The sequence below is a fragment of the Lethenteron reissneri genome, chromosome 48, assembly GCF_015708825.2.
Source record: "Lethenteron reissneri isolate LAM-NWPU_2019-01 chromosome 48, ASM1570882v1, whole genome shotgun sequence".
Classification (NCBI taxonomy): Eukaryota; Metazoa; Chordata; class Hyperoartia; order Petromyzontiformes; family Petromyzontidae; genus Lethenteron; species Lethenteron reissneri.
The window spans coordinates 3,425,964-3,449,043 of record NC_083826.1 but is presented as its reverse complement, the minus strand read 5'-3'; the positions used below and the strand labels follow the sequence as shown (position 1 = coordinate 3,449,043).

The 23,080-nt window shown below is 46.7% G+C and overlaps 1 protein-coding gene across 6 annotated transcripts in view; it reads left to right on the top strand.

The window, feature by feature from the left end:
• Positions 1-23,080, top strand: part of LOC133354605 (bromodomain-containing protein 4-like) — a 44,869-nt gene that overhangs the window by 6,016 nt on the left and 15,773 nt on the right. For 4 of the 6 annotated variants that reach the window (XM_061571585.1, XM_061571584.1, XM_061571583.1 and 1 more), the window contains exons 3-12: positions 518-655; positions 3,400-3,538; positions 5,356-5,543; positions 7,284-7,754; positions 13,987-14,187; positions 15,773-16,159; positions 17,513-17,638; positions 19,940-20,068; positions 21,068-21,400; positions 22,215-22,441. In XM_061571585.1, coding sequence (XP_061427569.1) covers positions 518-655; positions 3,400-3,538; positions 5,356-5,543; positions 7,284-7,754; positions 13,987-14,187; positions 15,773-16,159; positions 17,513-17,638; positions 19,940-20,068; positions 21,068-21,400; positions 22,215-22,441 — 2,339 coding nt within the window. The remainder of the gene's footprint in view (positions 1-517; positions 656-3,399; positions 3,539-5,355; positions 5,544-7,283; positions 7,755-13,986; positions 14,188-15,772; positions 16,160-17,512; positions 17,639-19,939; positions 20,069-21,067; positions 21,401-22,214; positions 22,442-23,080) is intronic. The other 2 variants (XM_061571581.1, XM_061571582.1) reach the window with 2 other exon arrangements.

The following is a 23,080-nucleotide window of genomic DNA, read 5'->3' as shown; positions in this document are numbered from 1 at the left end:
GTTCATGACATGAGCTTTGTTGTAGGCCTTAATCTAGCAGTGGAATGGTCATAGTTGATTGTGATTATTTAATCCATGTAAAATGGTGCAGCAGTTGCAGATTGGTTAGCGCACTGCCATGAACCCAGTTCGTTGGTTAATGATATTTGATGTTTGCACCCCTCACTAGTTTTGTTTGTTCTCCTCCCACACCTCCGATTCGCACGATTGGCTACACAGGGTGCGAAACAACTTCAACATACATACAATGAGCACTGACCAGCATAGTAAAATATAGTCACAGAACCCCCGTGACGGAAAAGCACGTGGAGGCATTGATCCAGCAGCGGAATTGACAAAGGGCCTTACATTATTGTTTTTTTTTATCGAATTGAAAAATACTATTTTGCACTTAAACTTCTGTTTACTGCACATATTGGATACGATTAGTTGAGCTAAACTGAGTTGCGAGCTTTCATGTCACAGAACAAGTGTTGTTGTTACTTGTTTAACAAGCAACTGTTTTCTATTTTTAAAGGATTACTACAACATTATCAAGAACCCGATGGACATGGGAACCATCAAGAAGAGACTGGAGTCAAACTTTTACTTCACAGCTGTGGAGTGCATCCAGGACTTCAGCACCATGTTCACAAACTGCTACATCTACAATCGGGTCAGTGGGGCATGGTGCAGCTTCACGCCTTTCATTGACTTACGGGCCGCTTGAAGTTGCTTTGCCAGGCTTTGATGTACACTCCTGTAATCCACTGCCTTGAAGGGATAGGTGGGTCACGGAGGGGGGTAAAACGCCCCAACATGGCTTGGCAGATCGTAGTACAGAAAGTGGGTTTGATCACCTGTGTTAGCATCTGCGTTTTTGCCATTCCTAGGATTGGGCCTTCCCTGTGTTCTAGTTTACTCAATGTACAAATACTACCATGTAGATATTCCCAAATTGTTCTGCTGTAAAATAACTCGGTGATTTTTTTTTGCATTTTGCACCAAGCTGTGTTCATCACGATGGTTTACGTAGTTCCCCCACGTGCTGGGAGATTTCAGTGTTTGGATGCTCGTTAAAATGGAATTGGCCAAATATATCAATGCAGGACCCTCCTGAACGAACATGTCTGGAAATTGAGGCTTTCCTGGTCACATAATTGACATTAAAATCCAAATTAAATATGAAATATCTCAGTTACATGTATTTCATTTATTCCAGGTTTAACGACACATTTATATATTTACGTGGTATAACCCCAAAACCTCTATTATGGATTATACTTTATTTGTTGGTCACTGAGATGTAAACATCATAGATGGTGAACAATTCCAGCAAAATCAAGTGGCCGATCTAGCAGTTTGAAGTTGCATCAGCTCAGTCCTTTCATGGGTTTAGAATCGGTCGATTGCATTTAGTCTGTGGTTTAGATTTCTGTGTTTAACCAGGTGGGAATGGAAGAGAGACAGGACTCTTCCATGATAGGAGTTTTTTTCGCAAGAATGACCTGTGTCTCCAGAATGACAAATTGCTGAAACAAAATTGAGCAAGGAAAATAAAAACAAAATCGAATGAGAAATACAAAATTCTTCACGAATGATGTGTATCAACTTAAATTAAATTAAATGTTCTGGAACACAAGTTGAGTTCGTAAAACATTACTTTTAAAACACTCGCAGTAAGGTTCCGTTAGAGAAAACATTACTCACCATTTGCCAAACAAGTGAGGACATATATATAAGATAAGTTTGAGAACTTGGGTGTCCTAAGAGGCTGTGTTATTACCTTGCGATCTTTGCAGTAAATGGTTATGCATGACTGTTGTGATGCCTTTCACACACGATAAGGCTTGGTATGCATTGGGCCTTCAAATGAGAGCGCGAGTCATGCTTCCCGACAGCTTTTGGAAACGTTTTCCGTGGATCACTCGGCGATTTGTATCTTTTTTTTTAGCAAACCCGCATTTTTGCCGCTCCAGACAGCTTCTCGTGGCCCTCTTGAAAATATTTTAGCTTCGCGTGTTTGTCGACAGCAGTCGAGAGAACATTGGGGCGCGTGTGTGCTTGTGGCCGTGGGTGCGTGACATCACACGCGGCATGATTATTTCTCCCGTCGGAGCTTGCCGCTGACTGGAATTAAATTTGGCATTTGTTTGTGTTGGGGTGAAATGCAGTTGTTGAGAAAAAATAATGGTGTGCCGCAAAAACACTTGAAATTTTTATTCGTGAAAATAACGTTCTGCTGAGAACATTGTTTTTGTGCCGTTTGCTGGCTGCGAGAAAGTTGTTTTGCTGAATTGCAGTGAACAAGTGCCTGCAGCTTGCAATGTTCTCCAAATCACTGAAATGCCATGCTAGTAGTGTACTGCTGCTCCAGGTTGTATTTTAAGCACAACGTTTCATTTGATACAATTAATTGAAATGTATGAAAACGTATAGACTGGCAGATCCCTTAGCATCTTTTCAAAGCGATAATAGCTATTCAGAATGTAATGAGTTACTCGTTTTTTCATTCACGGATATTTGGTACATTCTCTTTGGTTTTTTTGGTAAAGTCACGTAGGTAAAACAATAAATCAAATAAATAAATAAATGAAAACAACTAAATTAAATCACAACGTTTCTGAGGCAACACAAGCGTCCCTCATGAGGGAGGCTTGTGTTGCCTTATTTTAGTTTATTAATTGTTTTACCTACGTGACTTTACCAAAGAGTATGAATCCATGCAGGAACGAAAGCTTTAGATCTAGAATTTGTTACATTATCACAATTATGTATCTGGATTCCATTCAAGGAACATTTATGTTTTTGTTATTTACCATTTAGATTTTATTATATCTCTTATATGGCGGGATTAGCTCCAGTGGCCAAATAATTTATCTCAAAAACACATTTCCTGGATTAATCGGTGCATCTTTGTGTTCCTCACCTCGTAGCAATATTTACTTTTTAACTACTGGCAAAAGCAATGTTTGCATATACTGACATACTTTCTGCCCATGTATGATACTTCACAATTATTTGAAAGTGAATTTGTAAAAAAAAATAAGTAATGTAATTAATCACTGCAATCGTGATACAATATCATTTTGATGTATGTAGCATCCGATTGCAACTGCATCTCAAGATACTGTACAAAACGCATGTGAAGAGCAATTGATTACATAGTTAAAAGACATCGTTTATTCCTCCAGTGTGTTATAGGTTCACCTTTCCTAGCAGCATATTTGCAAAAAAATTCACACTTGACCAGATTAACTGTCACGTGTTTCACCAGCAGTGCATTGTCACAGTGCTTCCTTTGGGTTTGCTGCGCCTTCGCTGCAGCTGTTACCACCAGCAATGAACCGACACGTTGCTTCTGCGATATCCGCGCATCTCACGCACGCAGCGTTTCTTGCGCGCGCGTGTGCCCCACAGCCCAACGACGACATCGTGCTCATGGCGCAGACGCTGGAGAAGTTCTTCCTGCAGAAGGTGGCCGAGATGCCCGTGGAGGAGATAGAGCTGGCGCAGCCCGTGCCACGCGGGCCCAGAGGCCGGGGTCGCAAGTCGACAGGTAAAACCCCGTGATGGTCTCCTCCACCCACTATTCCCCACCCTTTCAGCACACACTGGGCACACAAGATACCCTACTGCCCAGTCAGAGCTGCGCTGGGCATACAAACACACACGTACACACAAACGCACGCATATATTTCCCTTTTAATGCTTTTTTACAATTAAGGTTGACAGCATTAATTCATTAGCGCTGTCTGTCTGCCTGCCTCTAACATGGGGTCACGGTACCTCTCATAAAGATGATCCAACGCAACTCAAAATGTTTGTGTAAAGTTGTGTTGCTATTAGGGACCGCCCTATTGATCAAAGGCTTCCCCAAAATTTGGCGGTCAAAAGATAAACGCGGCGCTGAATGGTTAAGCCCTTTCAGCCAAGGCGTTGATGTCACACGCTATGTTCTGTCCTCGCTTGTCCACGGCTTCATGACGTGTGACGCCATCTCTGGACGATGCACGGTATGTGACGTTGTGACGTCATCTCCATCTGGCTCGGGAGGGAACGTTACTGTCACTACTAATTAAATGCTTCGGGGGCACAAATGCTTATGGATTAATAAAAAAAAGGGCTTTACATGTAACCGGCAGCCTATTGAGATTGAACATCTACTTTTTGAAACGAGATCTGGGTTAAATAAGTAGAAACTTTAGATTGATAAATTGCAGCAATTGTAATCATTTTAGAGAATAATAATAATGTAATGATTCAAAGCATGGTTAAACAAAATCCAAACGTATGAAAACATGTTTGGTCGATAGAAGCAAGAAATATGTAGTTAAACAAAATAAAGAATTAACCGTCCTTTTTTTATGTAAACTGTCAAACAATCATGTGCACGGCATTAGCGTGTTTGAAAATACACCCAAAGTATAATTGTTAAAATAGCTCAAAACACATGTATATTCATATTGTACAATTTAATACTTTAGGATATTGTTGAAAGTTTACCTGTTTGGCATTGATTCTCAGTTGCGTTATACTGAGACACTGTCACTCCGTGTATTAGCATCGCACACAAAACGATGTTTAAATTGACACTGACAGCAAAATGTACCTTGACCCTGACCACATAGCTCCGTCAAAACCACTCAGTGTTGTTGTCCAGATCTATAAATTTCTACTTTTTGGCTGAATAGCCCAGCTCTAATTTCGAGTGTAGGACTTTTGTGACAGACCCAGGCAAACCTGGGATGATGTTTTTTTTTACGCTTAACTTTTAAATCTTTATAGCTATATTCCTGCACGTAACGTAGCTTACAGAATTGTCAGGTGCGTGTAATTGTCACTTGATACTGATTCTATAGTGTTGTAAACATAGGTGCTTCTATCTTTAGAAACGTACCTCTTTTAGTTGGTTCTATTCTTAACTTTCTCATGCAGTTAAGAGAAAATCCATCTGTAGGCTTAGATCTCTGGTGTCTGTTTGGATTGTACCGCACGTTCTTCGACACAATGTCTGACGTTTTGCTCCACGTGCTGGGAGCTTTTTTTGTCACGATGCCTTGACGTGGGTTCGAAACGCCGGACGTCTTGCCGAACGACACGCTCTGTAGTCCGGAAACACATCGGAGGTCTATACAGCGCAGCCCGCGAAAACCTACTCGGCCGTAGTGTGTAGGCTTACTCGGTATTGCAACGCGCAAGTGTATTCGTGTCGCTATTGTGTGTCGCTGTGCTTAAGGCAAATAAAAACTGAGGCATTGGAAAACGACTCCCCCTGTGCGGACTTTCATTAACGAGCGGGAGCGCCGTGTCTTGTACTCCTACTAGCCGTGAGCGCTTGTCAACAACACGTACCTTTCCCTCGCGCCCTCCCAGCCGCCATGTCGCCGGGCGGGCTAGGCCAGCAGCAGGCGGTGCCGGCGGGCGGAGTGGCGGGGACGCGGTTGCCGGGCCAGACAACGCCCCAGCGGCCTCCCAGGGCAGCCGCACTGGCGGCAGCGGCAGCCAGCGCTCAGCAAGTCTCCAACGCAGACTCGCCCCCGTCTGGATACTCTCCCCCTCATGTAGGTCCCTCCCAGGGGTCGATTGTGTGTGTGTGTGCGCGCGCGTGTGCATATTTGTGTGGAGGTGCGTATGTCGGCTGGCATGGTGCTGGCTACATCGCCCCCCTCGTGCGCCATGTTGAACTCGATAGGTGCTCGCCAACAGCGATTGGCCCAATAAGCAATGTAGGCTACACGGGAGGTGATCTTTGTTTTTGTGGGAGGTGGAGCGACGGCGTAGTCGTTCACGCACTTATTAATCCAGTAGCCTCAGTTGAGTTCTAGGCCATAGCCAGCGTTGGTGACGAGTGATGTCTGAACCGATCCTCAGCCTCCCCTAGGTCAACACTGCATGGTGTTTTGTGTAAACATCAGTACTGGGAAGCCAAAGGTGGCCACGCATGGTTGCCGGCCACACAACGTCCTCTTGCGCCTTGCCAGCCTTAATAGGTGCTCGCTAACATCACATTTCACAGCAGTTAAATCCTTTATAGTGCATCTTTGACTCGCATTTTTTTGTGTGTACGCAGTATCACATCCTGAGTCGGGCCTATATCAAGTCCTGTCCTTGTTATCCCCAATTGGTCACGCACCATGGTCTTCACCAATCCTGCTCATCAGATGCAAAATGTATTATTCAGTACTTTATGGAAGGGGTGGATGATGTAACAAAAATCTGGACTTGAGTTGGGCGGATGGGTAATGGTCTACATTTGAGTCGTAAAATTTGTATAATTTTTGCCATCAATTTATGGTTTACTTTCACCAGAAGTGTAATGAGTTTTAATATCCCATGTGACAGCACCATTGCATATTAAAATGGATTACAATTGATGGCCGATCTAAAACGAATCAATACCCCATATAAACATACTATCCAACTGCGGTAGATTATTTCTTTAACACACTGAGGTTTGCTGTGGGTTTAGAATGCCATGGATATTTTTTTCACTAAAACGAAGTGAAATGCAGGTGAAGATACGAGTAATTTACATTACCAGTGCTCCCAGTTTATCCGAAAGAGGCTTCTGACAAAGTCAGTATGCCATTTACAAATTTTAAATAAAGCTGTTGTATTCTTGGTTCTACGTGACTTTATCGAAAGAGCCAAGAATATGAATCCCTGCAGTCAGGAAAGTCGACGTGAAATGTGCCTTTACATGCTAAATTACTCAAAGCACAAGACAAAAAAATTTACATAAATATTTTCATGGGTTCAACTTGTAACTAGCGGCCTAGGCTCACCAACATGAATGTGAAACGTGTAAAATCACATTAATGGATTAGTCGGGGTTTGTTCGTACGTTTCTTGTGTGTAGAATATTATTTTGTTTCAGTTCCCATGGTTGTGGCATCCCTCCAAAATTTATATTTTTTTTCCCCCAAAAATCTTCTCTATTCCATCCTCCAACGTACTAGTTTCAGTGCAACGTTGAGCTAATTTGCCTTCGCCAAAACTGGATTTGCAATCTAGGGGTCACCGGTTCGATCGACCTCCCGGCACGGCATTTGAAAGAATGTGCGAGTTTCTTGAATCCTCTCGCCTCTACCACTCGTCGGCAGGTGGCATGTGGTGGGGTAAAGTGTGGGCACTCCCATCTATTCCAAGACATCTGGCTAGCGTGGAAGCATAGGCCAAAATTACTCTTCTGAGGGGCCCTCTAACAAAGGCCCTTCCGCCAAGTACCTTACTTTCTTGACACCAGCTTGCCGCGTCGCGAGTTGGCGGTAATGGTTGTCGCGTGTCGGTCCCTCCCGCAGGTGGTGCAGCGCTCGACGCCGGCCCGTCCCGTCGCTCCCCCCACCCCCGCCATCCCACCGGCCGCCACCCCGCCGCGCCAGCCCGCCCCTCCGCGGCAGCCGGCTCCTCCGCGGCAGCCGGCCACGCCGCGGCAAGCGATCGCCCCGCCGCTCGCCCCCCCTCCTCCTCCTCGGCAGGTCGCGCCCCCTCCTCGGCAGCCCGCGCCGCCGAGGCCGGCCACGCCGCCACGGCAGCAGGTGCCCCCGAGGCAACTGGCGCCGCTGCGCCAGCCCGCCCCGGGGGTGGCCCGTCAACCGGCGCCGCCGAGGCAACCGGGCCCGCCAAGGCAGGCTGCGCCGATCCGGCAAGCCGCGCCGATCCGTCAGCCTGCTCCGGGACCCCGGCAACCTGTGCCGCCCCGACAAGGCGTCCCACCAATAAGGCATCCAGCCCCGCTGATACAGACTCATCCCAACTTCCAGCCTGTTCAGGTTAGCGCTGTGTGTGGGTGGTGTAACCGAGTATGTGTGTCCGGCTAGCTCTGTGTGTGTCTGTGTGTGCAGACACGAGCGCCGTGGTGAAGTCACCGCCACTTCGTGGCGAATGGCGGCTGTTATTGTGGCAGGGAAGCTGTGTATGTGTGAGTGACAGGTGTCTGTGTGGTGTAGCTGTGTGTTTACATGGTAGTTATGTGTGTGTCTGTGTGTCTAAAATGTATTGTGCTTCTGTGTGTACACGTGTATTTGTTAATATTGTGTGTACACATTAGTCATGTGTATGTACAGGTTTGTTGTATGTGTGCGTGTCCTGCTTTTCATGTGCATTTGTGTTGGCCACTCCTAGTATGTGTATTATATATCCATGTTATAATTTGCAAGAGAATGTGAGTTCTCCATACGAATAGGGTGAGGGTGACGGGCTAGTCGTGGTCCCAAAAAGGTCCCACCAACTACTGTGTGAAACCTGATACTGGCTTTTGTACTGTCAGTAGCTGGGCAGATGCAGTGTTGCATTGCATTGAGAGGCAATGCGTGCTCTCGCGTTAATTATATGGTATGCGCATTACATAACAGATGCATACCCATTATTATCATGACGCTTGTTTATCCAAGAAAGCCTCACCGAGTCTCAATAATTTTTCAGGAGGGTCTAGCGAGGTGTTTCACAGTAGAGGGTGATGTTGTTGTTGTGTAATCCCATGGGAGTGATTTTTTTTTCGCTTTGGGATGTTCAATACCAGTTACATTGTATGCTGCTTCAATCTTCTGAGACACACTAGCAAACCCAGAGGAAACCCATAGGAGAACCGGGGAAGAGAATGGACAAAAACCCCCTTTACGTGAAGGCAGCCGAGCCCAGGACCAAACTGAAGACCCTTATTGTAAGGCACAGTGTAACCACTACGATGCAATGGCATGTGAAATAGACACAGCAGCAGTAATAAAATAATAATGTACATTTGTAAGGCGCATTTCATCATGTGGATTATTGTGCTTTTGACTGAACCAAAAGCCAAGATTTTTCGGTTAGACTATAAATCTCACACAAACCTTGATGTCCTTTCATGCTTTCTGTTACAATGGACAGAAGGAAAGGCAGGTGGCTTCTCAGATGCGGAAAGGGTTGAGGTCATCGCACTGGATTCACCTTCCATTAAGCATTTTAAAAGCTGTGCGGTGGGTTCTTATTAGCGGTTTCGAGTGTCCTTGCAGGTCACCGTTGAAGGGAAGGGGGGGGGATGCACATGTGCATCAGTAAGTACATTGATGGACTGGAGCGGCAGCGTACGTTTAGTTTCCCCACACCTCCGTTTAGCATGGTTGGCTATGTACGGTGCGAAAGAAGTTCAACGTGCATAGCCGAGTAGTATTTGCCTTTTGTCAAACCATATGTTGTCTTATGCTTTCATCACGTATAAAAGTGTAGAGATGTTGGGGTGGAGCAGTGGCGCAGTGGTTAGCACACTGCTGGGAACCTGGCGACATGAGTTCGATTCCCAGCCACGGCTAACAACAGAGGCGAGTGATATCCAAACTGTTTCTATCTCGCCCAGTTCTCCTTTGTTTTGTTTGTTTTCTTTGATTATTCTGGTGAAGCAAGTCACAATTGTGACTTGGACTATCCTGGTCTCTCGAGTTCTCACCAGGTTAAATATAATAAGCTTCAAACACATTCCCACATTGACCAGCATGGATAATTTTTTATCAAACAGCCCCCCATGATTGGTGTGGGAAAGCCTTCATTTGGGATTGGGGTGCCACGGTGGCAAGATGGAAACTACCTCGCCTGGTATGCAGGAGATTGTGGGATCGATCTCGACTCTGCCTATATATTGGGACACCTCCGGTTGCTGGGCCATCTCACATTGACATGCTAATCTCTCACATTTACGTTCAAATTCCTTCTCTAGCTCCGCCCACTTACCCTTGGGTTGGGCCCACCAAAATCCTATACAGGTAGTCCCCGACTTACGGTGGTCCAACTTACGATATTTCGATCTTACGATGGCGATAGCGATATGACAAAATTGTAAAATATTTTACATTTCGCGCGGCAGGCAAACGCAGCAGCGTACGAGGTACGATACTGTACGTTGGGACGCTGCCGGGATGTACTGTACGCATCTCCCGCCTTGCGTGGTGATGCCTCTCACTCTCACCAGCGGTCGACGGAATTAAGTTGTCTCGGTGTTCAATGCATGTTAAAAGTTTTGATAGCAGATAGGAGTGTTTTCTGAAAAAACTTTCAATGAAATTGCAGGTCATATAGGTAGGCTAAGAATTTACCTTGTTTTTTACTTATAATTTTACTGTGCAATACAGTATTGTAATTAATAAATACACACAGTATATAGTTTATACAGTACGGTACTGTAAATTGCTGTTTTTCTAAATTATCACCATTCTTTAAGACTCCTGGGTAGGCGAGGCCATTTTAAACTTACGATATTTTCGACTTACGATGAGGTCGTCGTAACGCATCTCCATCGTAAGTCGGGGACTACCTGTATAAACTCTTGTTGCAGCAGCTCTTTCTATCCTACGTCAGTAGTTTTCCTGCCGTGTTTGTTTCACCTGATGACGGTTGCTTGCGTTGCGATCGAAACGTCGTGATCTATTAATTTTCTACCATCGTGACTTTACCGAAAGAACCAAAGAGTATATATTGGGAGTTTGCACATTCTCCCCCAGGTGACGTGGATTTCTCTCTGGGTCCTCCGTTTATTCCTTTTACATTTAGAAACATGCGTTTTCGAGTATTTGCCTTCTATACATTTCAACATGATGAGCCATTTCATTGAGCGAACATTTGTGGCCAAGTGACTTCTGAAAAAGAGCTACATAGCTCAGGGGGTCGAACCTGGTAAAATAAAATTTGTTTATATTATTGGTTCTTTCGGTAAAGTCACGTAGAAGGGAAAAAATAAAACAATACAATTCTCACGACGTTTCAATTGCAACACAAGTAATCATCATCAGGTGTGAAAACCACACCAAGAAAATTTGGAAAAAAGTTGCGTTTTTTTCTTAACGTCAGCACCACGGACCTTCTACGTGACTTAACCGAGAGAATCAATAATATTAATCCTTGCAGTCACGAAAGCTTTAAATAGAAACAAAAATTTGTTTCGTTTTAGTTTTCGATTCATCGTAAATTATTATTGTAGATACATTACAGTATTGGTCATCGAAGAATTGTTTTGTTATTCAGGTTCTGTAGCCACAGTTCTGATTCATAATTGATGTGTGGGTTCGGTCCCACGGACTGTTCTCTGTTCATCAGTAGTATGGATCGCTGCCGTAATAACCGCATGAGTCACAGGTTTATTGGATATTTTCTTGACATGTCATCTACGTCAAGCATAGAGAAGAAGTGAGTCATCTGCTGCAGGACTTCCATGAGCCACGTCTACACTCTTTGGGGTGATGACTCGTCACCGTGATATTCTGCTTTCAGGGAATATTTCAGTGACTCAATTGCTAAGCTCTTGGATCGCGTGTAAGGAAACAGGTCTTGTAAGTGTGAGCAAGTAAGTGATGACCAGTGCTTGTTTAACGCATCTCTGACAATGGTATATCACAAATCGGCAAGCGCACGTGCTGATAAGCAATCTGAACTTGGCATTGGGGTTTTCACTCTGCAATAACACTGATGTTTGGGAAGTTTAATATTACATTAAGTGGTTCTGACTGATAATAATAGTGATGTAATGTATTAGCTTCTGTCAGTCTTGCTCTTCCTGTTTAGCTGTTTTTTTTTAAAGCACTGTCATTACAAATGTGCATTATACTGTTATGACTCAAGCTGGGACTGGTTACTTTTGGGTTATGTTTTTACTACGCATGCCTCGAATAGTTCTCCCAGTACGAACACTCTTACCCTGGCCGATAAAAGTATTTTAAAGCTTCTATGCCTTATGTCTTTGTTTTTATACATTTTCGATAATGGTCTACGGGCTCTCGGATTTTATACGCCGTGCTCTTGCCAATAATAAGCTTGACTCGGCTGATTAGACCTGGAAGGTTGAAACCGGCCCAGCGTTTGCTTGTTTAAACAAATTCTGTTGCACGTCAATATTGGTATGGAAATCCAAGAGGCTGATTAATGTTTTACTTTTTTGAAATTCGGAGATCGAATAGACTTTTTAGCTATAATATGTTTTAGTTGCAAGACAATCATTTGTCGTAACGCTACAACTAGGACCGAAATTGACTTTATTACATCGTATATCGATAACGTATCACTCTTCTATCATTACTGCCATGGCTACTGTCCCCATCAACTCCACTCATTGATTCCTACACCCATGTTGAGGACTGTCTACCAGACCGACCGTTTTGTCTCGCCCACATTGTGTTGTTTAACCACTACACTGCAAGTCACAACAACACACTCAACCACCCACCACCCACTCGCCAAACTGTAAGTCACAGTACCTATTTCTGCTTCTTCCTAAGCACTTGCTCCACTTTGGAATTCCCTCCCATAGTTAATCTTTCTCAAGCTCGTATTACCTTGCCCAATGCAAGAAACTTGTTAACTATTGATCTGTTGAAAGTTTGATTGTGTTGATTGTTGCTGACTGCTCGATGTTTTGGCCGTCTGGGCCTTTGTTCGGCAACTCTGTTTAAAAGAAAATATAACGATTAAACTTGGGTGGTGCATCTTGTGGAGGATCAGGTTTGCTTGGTGGGGTTAATAACATGGCCCACGCCCTTATTTCCGTGTTCCCTTCGCTCTACACAGAGAACATTTGTATCACAACTGAGCTAGGTGTCTCATTAGCTGGATGTTAAACATCTCTGCTTGTGGTAATAATAAGTGCGTTGCTTGCCAGCACCAAGTGTTCCGTGTGTTTTTTAATGTTCATGCTTCTCACCGCAATACTTTGGCCACGTGGCCAAATTTTTTTAATTTGGAATGATCAGGTTGACAAATGCGCGGGGGAAGGGGGGGGGTTTGCCCTGACATATCATGAGCACTCGAAACATAATTTTGGGAGGATTTAAATCGTGTCATTCGTTGAGTGATTCTCATCAGCTGCAGCTTTAAAGACAGCTTTCCGTACCACCGTTTAGCACGGTTGGCTACATACGGTGCGAAACAACTTCAACATACGTACAGACATTTGTTTTTATGCCGAACATTTGTTGTGCTGTAATAACCTAATGCATGTGTAACGTTCGGCATAAGATATGACATTAGGATTAAGGTCTATATGGTGTAGAGTTACCGGGTGTTTTGCTAGTGGCAGTCACAGTATTCAGGACACCTTACTGAAAGAAATACATGTTTTTAATGCCTTTATCTTTTAATTAAACAACTGATTTCTGGGGTTTCGTAATGGGACGTGTCGAAGAGGAGATCCACCGAGGAGATGGAGCGATAAACCCGTTCATGTGCAGGTACTAGGTGGATTATTACATCCCGGGATCGGGAAAGACTGCGCTGGCTTGGGGAGACATTCATCCAGCAGTGGATTGACTATGGCTGATGATGATCATGATGATGATCATGATGATGATCATGATGATGATGTCTTGGGTGACTAAAATGTTTGTCGGCTATGGTGGCACTAACCTGTAACTCGGCACTAATGGGTTCATGGACCTGTCTGTGCTGACCTTGAGAGTTTTCCCATCACAGGGTGCAGGGTGACCCATTTATCGATAACCCCACTGATTTTAACGACCATATGATTTCTCAGCAGCTGATTGAATATTATGAAAGGTATGGCTCCTCCGTGCCTTACAGAGGAGAGCATTACAAGAATGAATTTGTGTATTACATGTATGTATGTTGAACTTCTGTCACAAAGTACCTAGTCACATGCTAATCGGAGGTGTGTATTGAGACGTCTGAACGCTTTGAAATGAACGCCGGTGTAGTCTGGGCATTCCAGTTCCCTCCCACATGCATAAGACGCCTTGAAAAGGAATTGGATAAAAATCCCAATGCAGGACTTTACTGACAATAAGTGTATTGAGAATGAGGCTTTCCCAGACAGGCAAACTGCACAAATACCATTTTTAAACATTAACAGAAGGAGATAACACAGTTGCATTTCAGGGTTGTTTCAGGAGTCTGGTCACTCACCACACCTATAGTCCGGCGTACCGCTGCGTTACGTGAGCAAGACGAGAGCTGAAAACCGATCGCGCGAAGCGGTGGCGCGCTCGTAACCGTTGCTCGCGGCTCCATCCTGCGTGTATGCGGCGCTAGCAGCAGCAGCACCAGCCGGCCGGACCGAGGGGCCCCAGTGTGCCTGCCGGCGTGGGCAGCGCCGTGGTGGCGAGCGCCGTGTCCAGTCAGCCGGCCTCGCAGACGCAGCTCATGTCGCAGCCCATGGTGTCGCTCACGCCGCTCAATATCCAAGCCTTGCCGCAGCCGGTGCCGTCTGTCGCCACACCGCCAGCGACCAAGGTGAGGCGGCTTGCCCACCCCCCCCCCCCTCTCGGGCCCCTCCGTTTCCGTGATTATGTTGTACTTGCCGACTGTAGCCCAGAGGTCGCAACCGGGTACCTGATACCCGTACCCTACCCGATACCCGGCTACCCGTACCCGGCTGGGTACGGATAGCCGTTTGCGACCCTGGTGCGGCCGGGTACGGGTAGGCCGTGAGTCACTGGTGAGTAACCGATTGTCACTCATTTCGGGTAGGGTACGGGTAGGGAACGGGTACCCGTACCCGGCCCTAACCCGGCCGGGTACGGGTACCCATTTGTGACCCTGGTGCGGCCGGGTACGGGTAAGGAATCAAAATCCGTTTGCGACCTCTGCTGTGGCCCTCAGTTTGTCGAAGTTGCGACTCAATTAGAGAAGTGTTTCTTGGACTGTAATCTCACCCTCATCCAAACTCTGCACTGGTGGGTGGTCGCTCATTCTCCTTGGCTGCTCCTAAGAGCCTGGAATAATTCACTCCATATAGGTAGGTGATGTGCAACATTCTAATTGTAATTGTGTAGTTGTAGAGAATACATTTAGTGCTTGGCTGTGCACAAATCAGAAGAGATGAGGAAATTCAGTCTTGGAAATCACTGTGAATTTGGAGTTCCCTCTAAATGTCTTTTACTAAGTTCTGATAACCTTGCTCAATTTACGACACGCTTTCATTCTTATGTTTTACATTTTTATTCGTGCTGTTTGGTGCTGGGCGTTTGTCGTTTTTTTTGGCCTGTAATCCGTAACCGTGATTATTGAAACCAAAAAAACAGCTTTATTCTCCCCCTGTTTTGTGTGTGTTTTGCTTGTCTCACAGGTGCCCCTAACACTATACAAACTCCCGATATAAATGGCATGCCATACAAAACAGAGATGACTTCACATTAATAACACTTGGGGCCAGATTAATATCTCAATGAAATAGGCAAACGATGACTCGCTGTTGGTATTGAGGAGACCCTGGCACATGTTATCATTACGTCTGACTTAGAGGAAGGTTGGTTCATAACATAAGTTGTGTCCAGAGTGCAGTCAGACAACTTTGCATATCAACGTGTTCATTGTCAAACATTGCATAACCTGTTAAACCTGTATCTCTCATTTCAAGCTCGCTTTTCACGCTTGTTTTTCACATGGCGCTCGGTGTTCCACGTCCTCTTTTAATTACTTGCTCACATCATTGCTGGAGGAAGGCTCCGAGCTCTAGAGAGCCCCATCAGAGGGCCTTCAGCCTACTCTTCCACGCCAGCCAGGCATCCTGGAAAACATGGAGCACCCACACTTTACCTCACCACGTGCTACCTTCAGATCGGCTGATCTTGTTGAACCCATATATACTGCTGCTGCTGCTGGATGGACAGGGGCAGAGGGATATTTAAGAGAGCTGCCCCATCGTTTCATCTTCCCCTCCGGAGAGATTAAATTGAACCGGCGATCTTTGGATTACAAGTCCAGCGTGTTAACCAATTTACAGCACCGCAGCTCCCGTAGCATAAGAGCCCTGTTGTTCAGCGTGTCGCCTTTCCCTTAACGATCTCGCTTTCGCCCCGTGGTACCAATTGGGCAGGCGCAGCGCAAAGGCGTCAAGAGGAAAGCAGACACCACCACGCCGGTGCCCTTGGCACTGGCAGACAGCGAAGAGCCCACGCCGCCCAGGGTGCTGGCTCGACGCGAGAGCGCGCGCCCCGCCAAGACGCTGCCCAAAGACCTCCCCGACTCGCAACAGGTGCAGCAGCAGCAGCCGCAGCCGCCTCCTCCCCAGCAGGTGGTTGCGGTGCAGCAGCAGCAGCAGGCGGCTTCCACGAAAACCATGACAATGACCACCACCACGCCAACAGCGACGGTGGCCTCCCCCGCCAACGCGACGCCGCAGCAGACGCCGCAGCAGCCGGGGCCCGGCAGACGCGTGCGGCAGATGTCGGAACAGCTCAAGCACTGCAGCTCCATCATCAAGGTGGGAGAAGGGGGGTGCGTGTAGGGCAGTAAGGGCTGGGCCGACGTTGACCACGCTTGCTGTCAACGACGTTGATGCCACCTTTGCGCGACCTCGATGTTCAAATGACCCCCGATGTCGGACACCCGCTTGGTTGACGCCAGGATCGCACTGCGTCGCTGAGCAGTGACCGGTGTAGGCCAAGAGATAATATCAGCCTCTTGAAGGCGTACCGGCTGAGCATCTCTAACGTGCACGGTTGGTTCCCTTGAGGCATTGGGCCAAAAATGATTTAACGGTACCACATGGGGCTGCTTATGCTAACAATTATTTCCTTGAATTTTGTTTTATGTTTGGATCAGAAATATGTCTGATAACAAGGTCAGCATGGTATCATCTTTTTATCAGAAATTTTTTGTTAAAAGAAGGGTGCTTCTTTTTCGTTTGATGGAAATGATCGTTTTTTGAGAGGAAAAAAAATCACATGATATGAAACACACAACGGAGTATGACATATGAAGTGTGTATGGGAAACATATGGTGTTTCTGTCTGCCTGTGGTGGACAATTCTCTCGGTTGGACATTAGGAGTATATTTCAGCCCAGGTGGTACCAAGCAAGCCACATGTCTCATGGGCCCAGGGGCTGGGTGGGTTAGGAGTAAAATTTGCTTTACTTTCATGCCTCATTGAGTGTTACAGGCACTTAGTTTTGAGAGAGTAATGTGACAGTGTTTCTGTTAGTACTATAACACAAATCGGGATCAACTAACACGCAACACATTTTAAACAAGCACGAGTGTGAATTACACGACGGTCATCATTGTTCCCAGTTAATCCATCGACGACGCATGTTTTTAACGACAAAAAAGTCGTCTCTTTCGCAGTCTTTATTATTCCAATTAGATTTTTCTCCACAGTAGGCCATTGTTGTTGAGCTTCACGCCTACATGCAAAAGGTTTAGCCTAAGTCGCTAAATTGCCAGGGGTTGGCTTTTTGTGGACGATTGCCGAGCTTTAAACATTCCTTGGCTGAAATGCAGAGTGGTCCGTTTATAAATACCCCGCTCAAATAATGGGGGAAAACAATGGGGAAAGTAACATTTTGTCTTTAAAAGCATCTGCATGTCTGCCACCAATCTCAATGCACTCGCTACATCTTTGAACACTTGACCGATATGCTTTATCGAACATAGCTCGTCTGATTCGCGAACAACATTCTAATCATTAAGAGGGATCATTCGAAGTCGGTAGGATATCTGTAACCGGATCCGCTTGGATATAGAATCTCATTGACCCAACGTTACCACAGTGGAATGCATGGCACGAGGTTCGTGACGGTCGATATTCCCTGTGGACCGTGTTTTGCTCTGCAGGAAATGCTTGCGAAAAAGCATGCGGCATACGCGTGGCCCTTTTACAAGCCGGTCGACGCTGAGTCCCTCGGTCTTCACGACTACCACGACATTATCAAGCACCCCATGGACCTGAGCACCGTTAAGGTAAGCGCAGTTGGGACCCTGTCGCTGGCACGTAGCTAGAATAACGGCCAGCGCGCACATTTTTCACAGGGATGCTGATGGTCATCACGCTGGACTTGCCTTCCAGAGGTCGCCGGTTTGATTCCGTCTTCCGGCGAGGCGGTTAAAATCTGGGCACATTTCTTAAATCCTCACCGCTTCTGTCTGCCCAGGATTACGAATGGGTACAACACGGTGAATTGGCAGGTTGCGTGTGGTGGTGTATAATGTGGGTATTTTTACCACCTGTGCCTAGATGTCTGGCCAGTGTGGAAGAGTAGGCCAAAACCACCTTTTTGGGGGAGGCGCTTTTTTGAGCACCCTCTAATGGCGACAAGCTTGAGATGTTGTTTATTTGTAGCTCAAACAAAAATCCAATGTTGTCACAAGTTGTAAATCTGTTATTGAATGGGCGTAAGGAAAGTGTGCGCGCGCACTTTGTAAATCTAAAGCTCGTCCAAATGCCATCGGTATTTTGTCATGAATCGACCCTTCATCCGTGGGCGATGCCAAACAAAGCCATTCCTTTTGCTCCTCGCCAAGGTTACACATCCTCTGTGCAATTTTAACAAGAGCCGGCTATTGTGCGGCTGTGTCACCGCCAAATCCGCGTCGCCCATAATCGGCGATTAGGAGGGGGGGGATCTAGGATTTACGTGAGGGCACGAGGCTGCGGATGTGATGGGGGGGGGGGGGGGGGAACTCTCTCCAAAGCCGATGCGGTTGACACATTTGGTAATTTATTGAGATAGGCTTAGCTAAAGTTACTGCTTTTTAACAATGGGGATTTTTTTTGTGTGTGTGTGTGGGCATTGATGGGGGCTCTGGATGGGTGCGAGGGGCTGGTAACCCCTCCAACTTCAATTAATTACCAGAAAGCCACGGGAAAAATATCCAGCTAAACTTGTGGGGCACAGGTGGTGCATCGGCCAGTCCTCTTAGTCAGTCGACCCACGGCACCTGGGTCTGTCCCGTGACCTACCAGCGGGAGTTCGACACTTCACGTGGCCTTAACGTGCACACAGCCTGGCACAAGCGCCCTGGTGACGTTACCGGCACTTAGTGGCGAATGGTGGTTGTTGTTGTTGGGCATTGATGGCAAGAAATCTGGTAGCAAGTGAGAGACTCTTTCTGCCGAGGCTCAAATGCAGAGTTTTGACAGCTGGCTCCAATACATTGCCCTCCTACAAATACAGGTAGTCCCTGAGTTACGATGGTCCGACTTACGATATTTCGATCTTACGATGGTGATAGCGATACGACAAAATTGCCATCAACAACCTAACGTGATTCAAGTATGCCGACGACGGACAGCATCTTGGTGAGTACAGTACAATATGAAACGTTACGATTTCATTTTAAGGTTACCACGATTCGATACGTTCAAAAGTTTTTATAGCAGATAGGATTGTTTCCTGAAAAAACTTTCTATACATTGCAGTTCATATAGGTAGGCTAAGAATTTACCTTGGTTTTTTTACTTTTTTACTTTACATTTTACCGTGCAATACAGTATACAGTATATAGTTTATACAGTACGGTACTGTAAATTGCTCTGTTTTGCTCAATTATCACCATTCTTTAAGATTCCTGGGTAGGCTAGGCCATCTTCGACTTATGATATTTTCGACTTACGATGGGGTCGTCGTAACGCATCTCCGTCGTAAGTAGGGGACTGCCTGTACGTGCATTTGGGACGCCACTCTCCACAGGCCAATTAGCCACTGGCTGCAAAGTGTCTAAAATGTCGCGTGGTGAGTCCCATCTTAAAATGCAACAAAACGATTGAGCCACTCCTCTGTTCTGCAAGCTGCACTTTTTGCTGGAAATTATCTAGAAGATACGTATTTATAATGTCAGTCATGTAGCTGTGATGCTCCTGCACAAATTGGAGACTGGAGGGTGGGGAGGGACTGTGTGGGGAGGGTGGGGAGGAGCTAGGAGGGGAGGGTGGGGAGGGGCTGGGTGGGGGGTGGGAGGGGTGGGGCTGGTTAGGGAGGGGCTGGTCACCCCGTGATGCCCTTATAAAACTCAACGTTTAACCTACTCACGCCGGCTTGTGCCCGCCCTCACAGTCGGGCATATTTGCGGAATACACCACGCCGCCGTTGACCCTGGCCATTGACCGAGCAACCCAACGTTCCTACCAGCTCCCTCCGCAAGAATGTGTTTAAATACCCCCACGTGTTCCGGCACCCGCGAGATGTACCGCTTCACGCGGAGGCTTAGCGGTGTCGACGAAGACGCGTTGCGTTTTGTTCCCGCAAATGCCCCCGTGCTCAGGTGAAGCTGGACAATCGGGAATACGCCGCGGCCCACGAGTTTGCAGACGACATGAGGCTCATGTTCTCCAACTGCTACAAGTACAACCCCCCTGACCACGAGGTGGTGGCTATGGCGCGCAAGCTGCAGGTAACGGCCCACCTCCCACGCTCGGCACGGCACGCCGTGTGTCTTGTGTAGTCGCGGATCATCTGTTGCGGTTGTTCCTGGCTAGTAAACAGAGGCTGGCTTTCCCATCTAGCGAGATGCGTTCTTAAACAGGACCATGGTGCCATTGAAGCTATGTTTTGACAAGGGCGTCCTGAATTTCGATTTAAAGCTTTCGTGACTGCAGGGATTCATTTTCTTGGTTCTTTCGGTAAAGTCACGTAGAAGGGAAATAATAAATAATAAAAATGAAACATTATAAAATAATTCTCACGACGTTTCGGCTACAACGCAAGCAGCCGTCCTCAGGTGAAGAATGAAACACCACCAAGCTTGGGCGTCCTGATTGAGAGCTCTCTGTGTGACTGAGTGGACTTCATCACGTGCGGATTACTTATCCTTCTTCACTCTGTCCTACATGCACCTCATTGAATAACCTAAACTATATAGGACCAATACATTTATTTAGCTGGCTGTGATGTTTTTTAGCCTATTGGTTTTTAAACTAATGTTTAATTGAATCAGCAGTGCTTATCCAAACAAACAACATTGCAAAGATAGTGATTTTATGTTTCTATATTTGCAATGATAAATAGCATTCCCCTCTCTTCGTTATATATGAATATATGTGTACAATGAACATCTAGTGTACAAGAGGGTTCTAATAATAATGGTCCTTCATGAAAATGAAATACCTGTGACAAATGTTAACTTATCATTTACCACCATTATAATGATTGACCATTCAAGCTCACATTGGACCATGTTTAACGTGAGGATGCAAGCGCACAACACTCTACAAGCAATAATATATATTACCTCACAAAATGACTCATCCCTTGATGCAATAAGACGTTAAATGTTGAGTATAACGTCTTGCAGGAGCTTATAGTGTGTGTATGATTCCAAAGACATCGTCCTGGCTGGGTCTCTGGGACCCAGGGCTGGTTCCTCGCATTAATCTCAAATGTTTGCTCGCAGGACGTGTTTGAGATGCGCTTCGCTAAGATGCCCGATGAGCCGGTGGTGGTCGCCCAGCCTCCTCCTCCTGCTGCTCCTGCTCCTGCTACTGCTCCTGCTGCTGCCCCTGCTGCTGCCCCTGCTGCTGCTCCTGTTGCTGCTCCTGCTGCTCCTGCACCTGTGGCACCCGCCGCCGCAACTGCCGCCCCCACGGCCGCCCCTCCGCCGCCGCCTGCTCCCGAGGTCGTGGTGCCCTCGTCCAGCGAGAGCAGCAGCCCCAGCACCTCGGAGAGCGACAGCTCGGACGAGTCCGAGAAGGAGAGAGCCAATCGGCTCGCCGAGCTGCAGGAGCAGGTGCTGTAACAATGTTATCTCTTTATTGCTTTTTCCATTGCACTGCCGAGCCTCGCCGGGCGCTTCCTCGTGCCAGCCCAGTGCGGCTCAAGGAGGCGGCAGGTTTTGTTTTTTTTGACTGCGCGAGTCGACGTCACGCGCACGTGAGAGGACGCGTCGCCGTGCTGACTGACGTCGCACACATTGAACGTGTGATTAGCCCCAACTCTGGACCTGCTTGGCCCCCAGTTTGGATTCAGGTGGCTTTTTTTTGTTCCGAATATAACCGATGGAAAAGCAACCGTACTGCGGTTGTGGCAGTGGAAATGGGGTGTTTGTGTCGGTGTGTTGTGATCACTTGGGGAGCTGTGGCCTAGTGGATATTTCTTAAATTTGATCCTGATCCACCTACAATTATTGCCTTCTTCATACAGAAACCTTAATGTCGTGTCCCCCAAAGAATCCCTTTTGTTCAGTGAACGCGTACTCAACTTTTGTTTGCCCGATGACATCTTGCTTTAGCCTGACTTTGCAGCCTCCTGTCCCAAGTTGTTGTGAACAAAGATAAGAACTCGACAAACGCCACGCGCCGTGTTACGCCATCTCGCCCGCGTGGCTGAGAGTGTAGTATTTTCAACCCGTCGTCCCGAATCGCGGCCTTGAGTGTAGCATTCTGGGTAAATTAATTATTCCAAGGACAATCGCGCGTCGCTGGGAAGCACGCGACTCGCTTGATTTCTCCTGCCGGTTGTGCGATCGTCACAAAGTGTTTTGTACCCACGATGCAGCATTCACCGTCATCTTTAAATGTTAAATCACCTCTGTCTTGTGACAGCTGAAGGCACTGCACGAGCAGCTGGCCTCGCTGTCCCAGGCGCCCATCTCCAAGCCCAAGAAGAAGAAAGAGAAGAAGAAGAAAGAGAAGGATCGCGAGCGCACGGAGAAACCCCGCAGGAAGGAGGAGGGCGCTGAAGAGGACGACAAGAAGCTTAAGCTGCAGAAGAACAAACCCCTGGGTCAGCCCAAGAAGCCAGTGGCAAAGCCCAACAGCAACAGTGGCAAGTAAGGCCCTCGATTTGGTGCACTGCCGTGCTTCCTGCGCAGGTGCCTCTGTGTGTGCGTGTGCGCATTGTGATCGCCGTCGGGGTCTGTCGCGGTGCCCTGCCAGCGAGTTCTTCCGCGCTTCGGGTGATGGCCTCGAAAGCTCACCGAGCTTGGCACAAGTGCTGTGGTGAAGTCATCGGCACTCGGTGGCGAATGACGACCGCGGTTGTTGTTTTAGGGGATGGAGAAGCGGCAGTCCAGTGGTTAGTGCGCCGCCCTACAAACCTGTCGACCCAAGGTTGATTCCCGACCACTCGTGACTGACATCACTGATGAATATTTCTACCGGGCTTGAGCCTCCTGTAGGTCGACGCAACCTTAAATGAGTACCTGCTGGGGTATGTAAACGTTAGCACTATGGCGATGAAATTGGCCAGGTGTAGTGTTGGCCAGGGCAGAGGAGTGTAATTTATTGGGCATGTTGTGTATAAATAGTGTTTTTGAATGTTATATTATTATTAATGTTAGGCGCGTGCTCGGAATTCTACTGAGGAAGATTTAAGCATGGATTGGAGACCTTAAACAAATTATTCGGGTCTTTCGGTAAAGTCACGTAGATAGGTATAAATTAATAAAAATAATAAATATAAAAAGTAC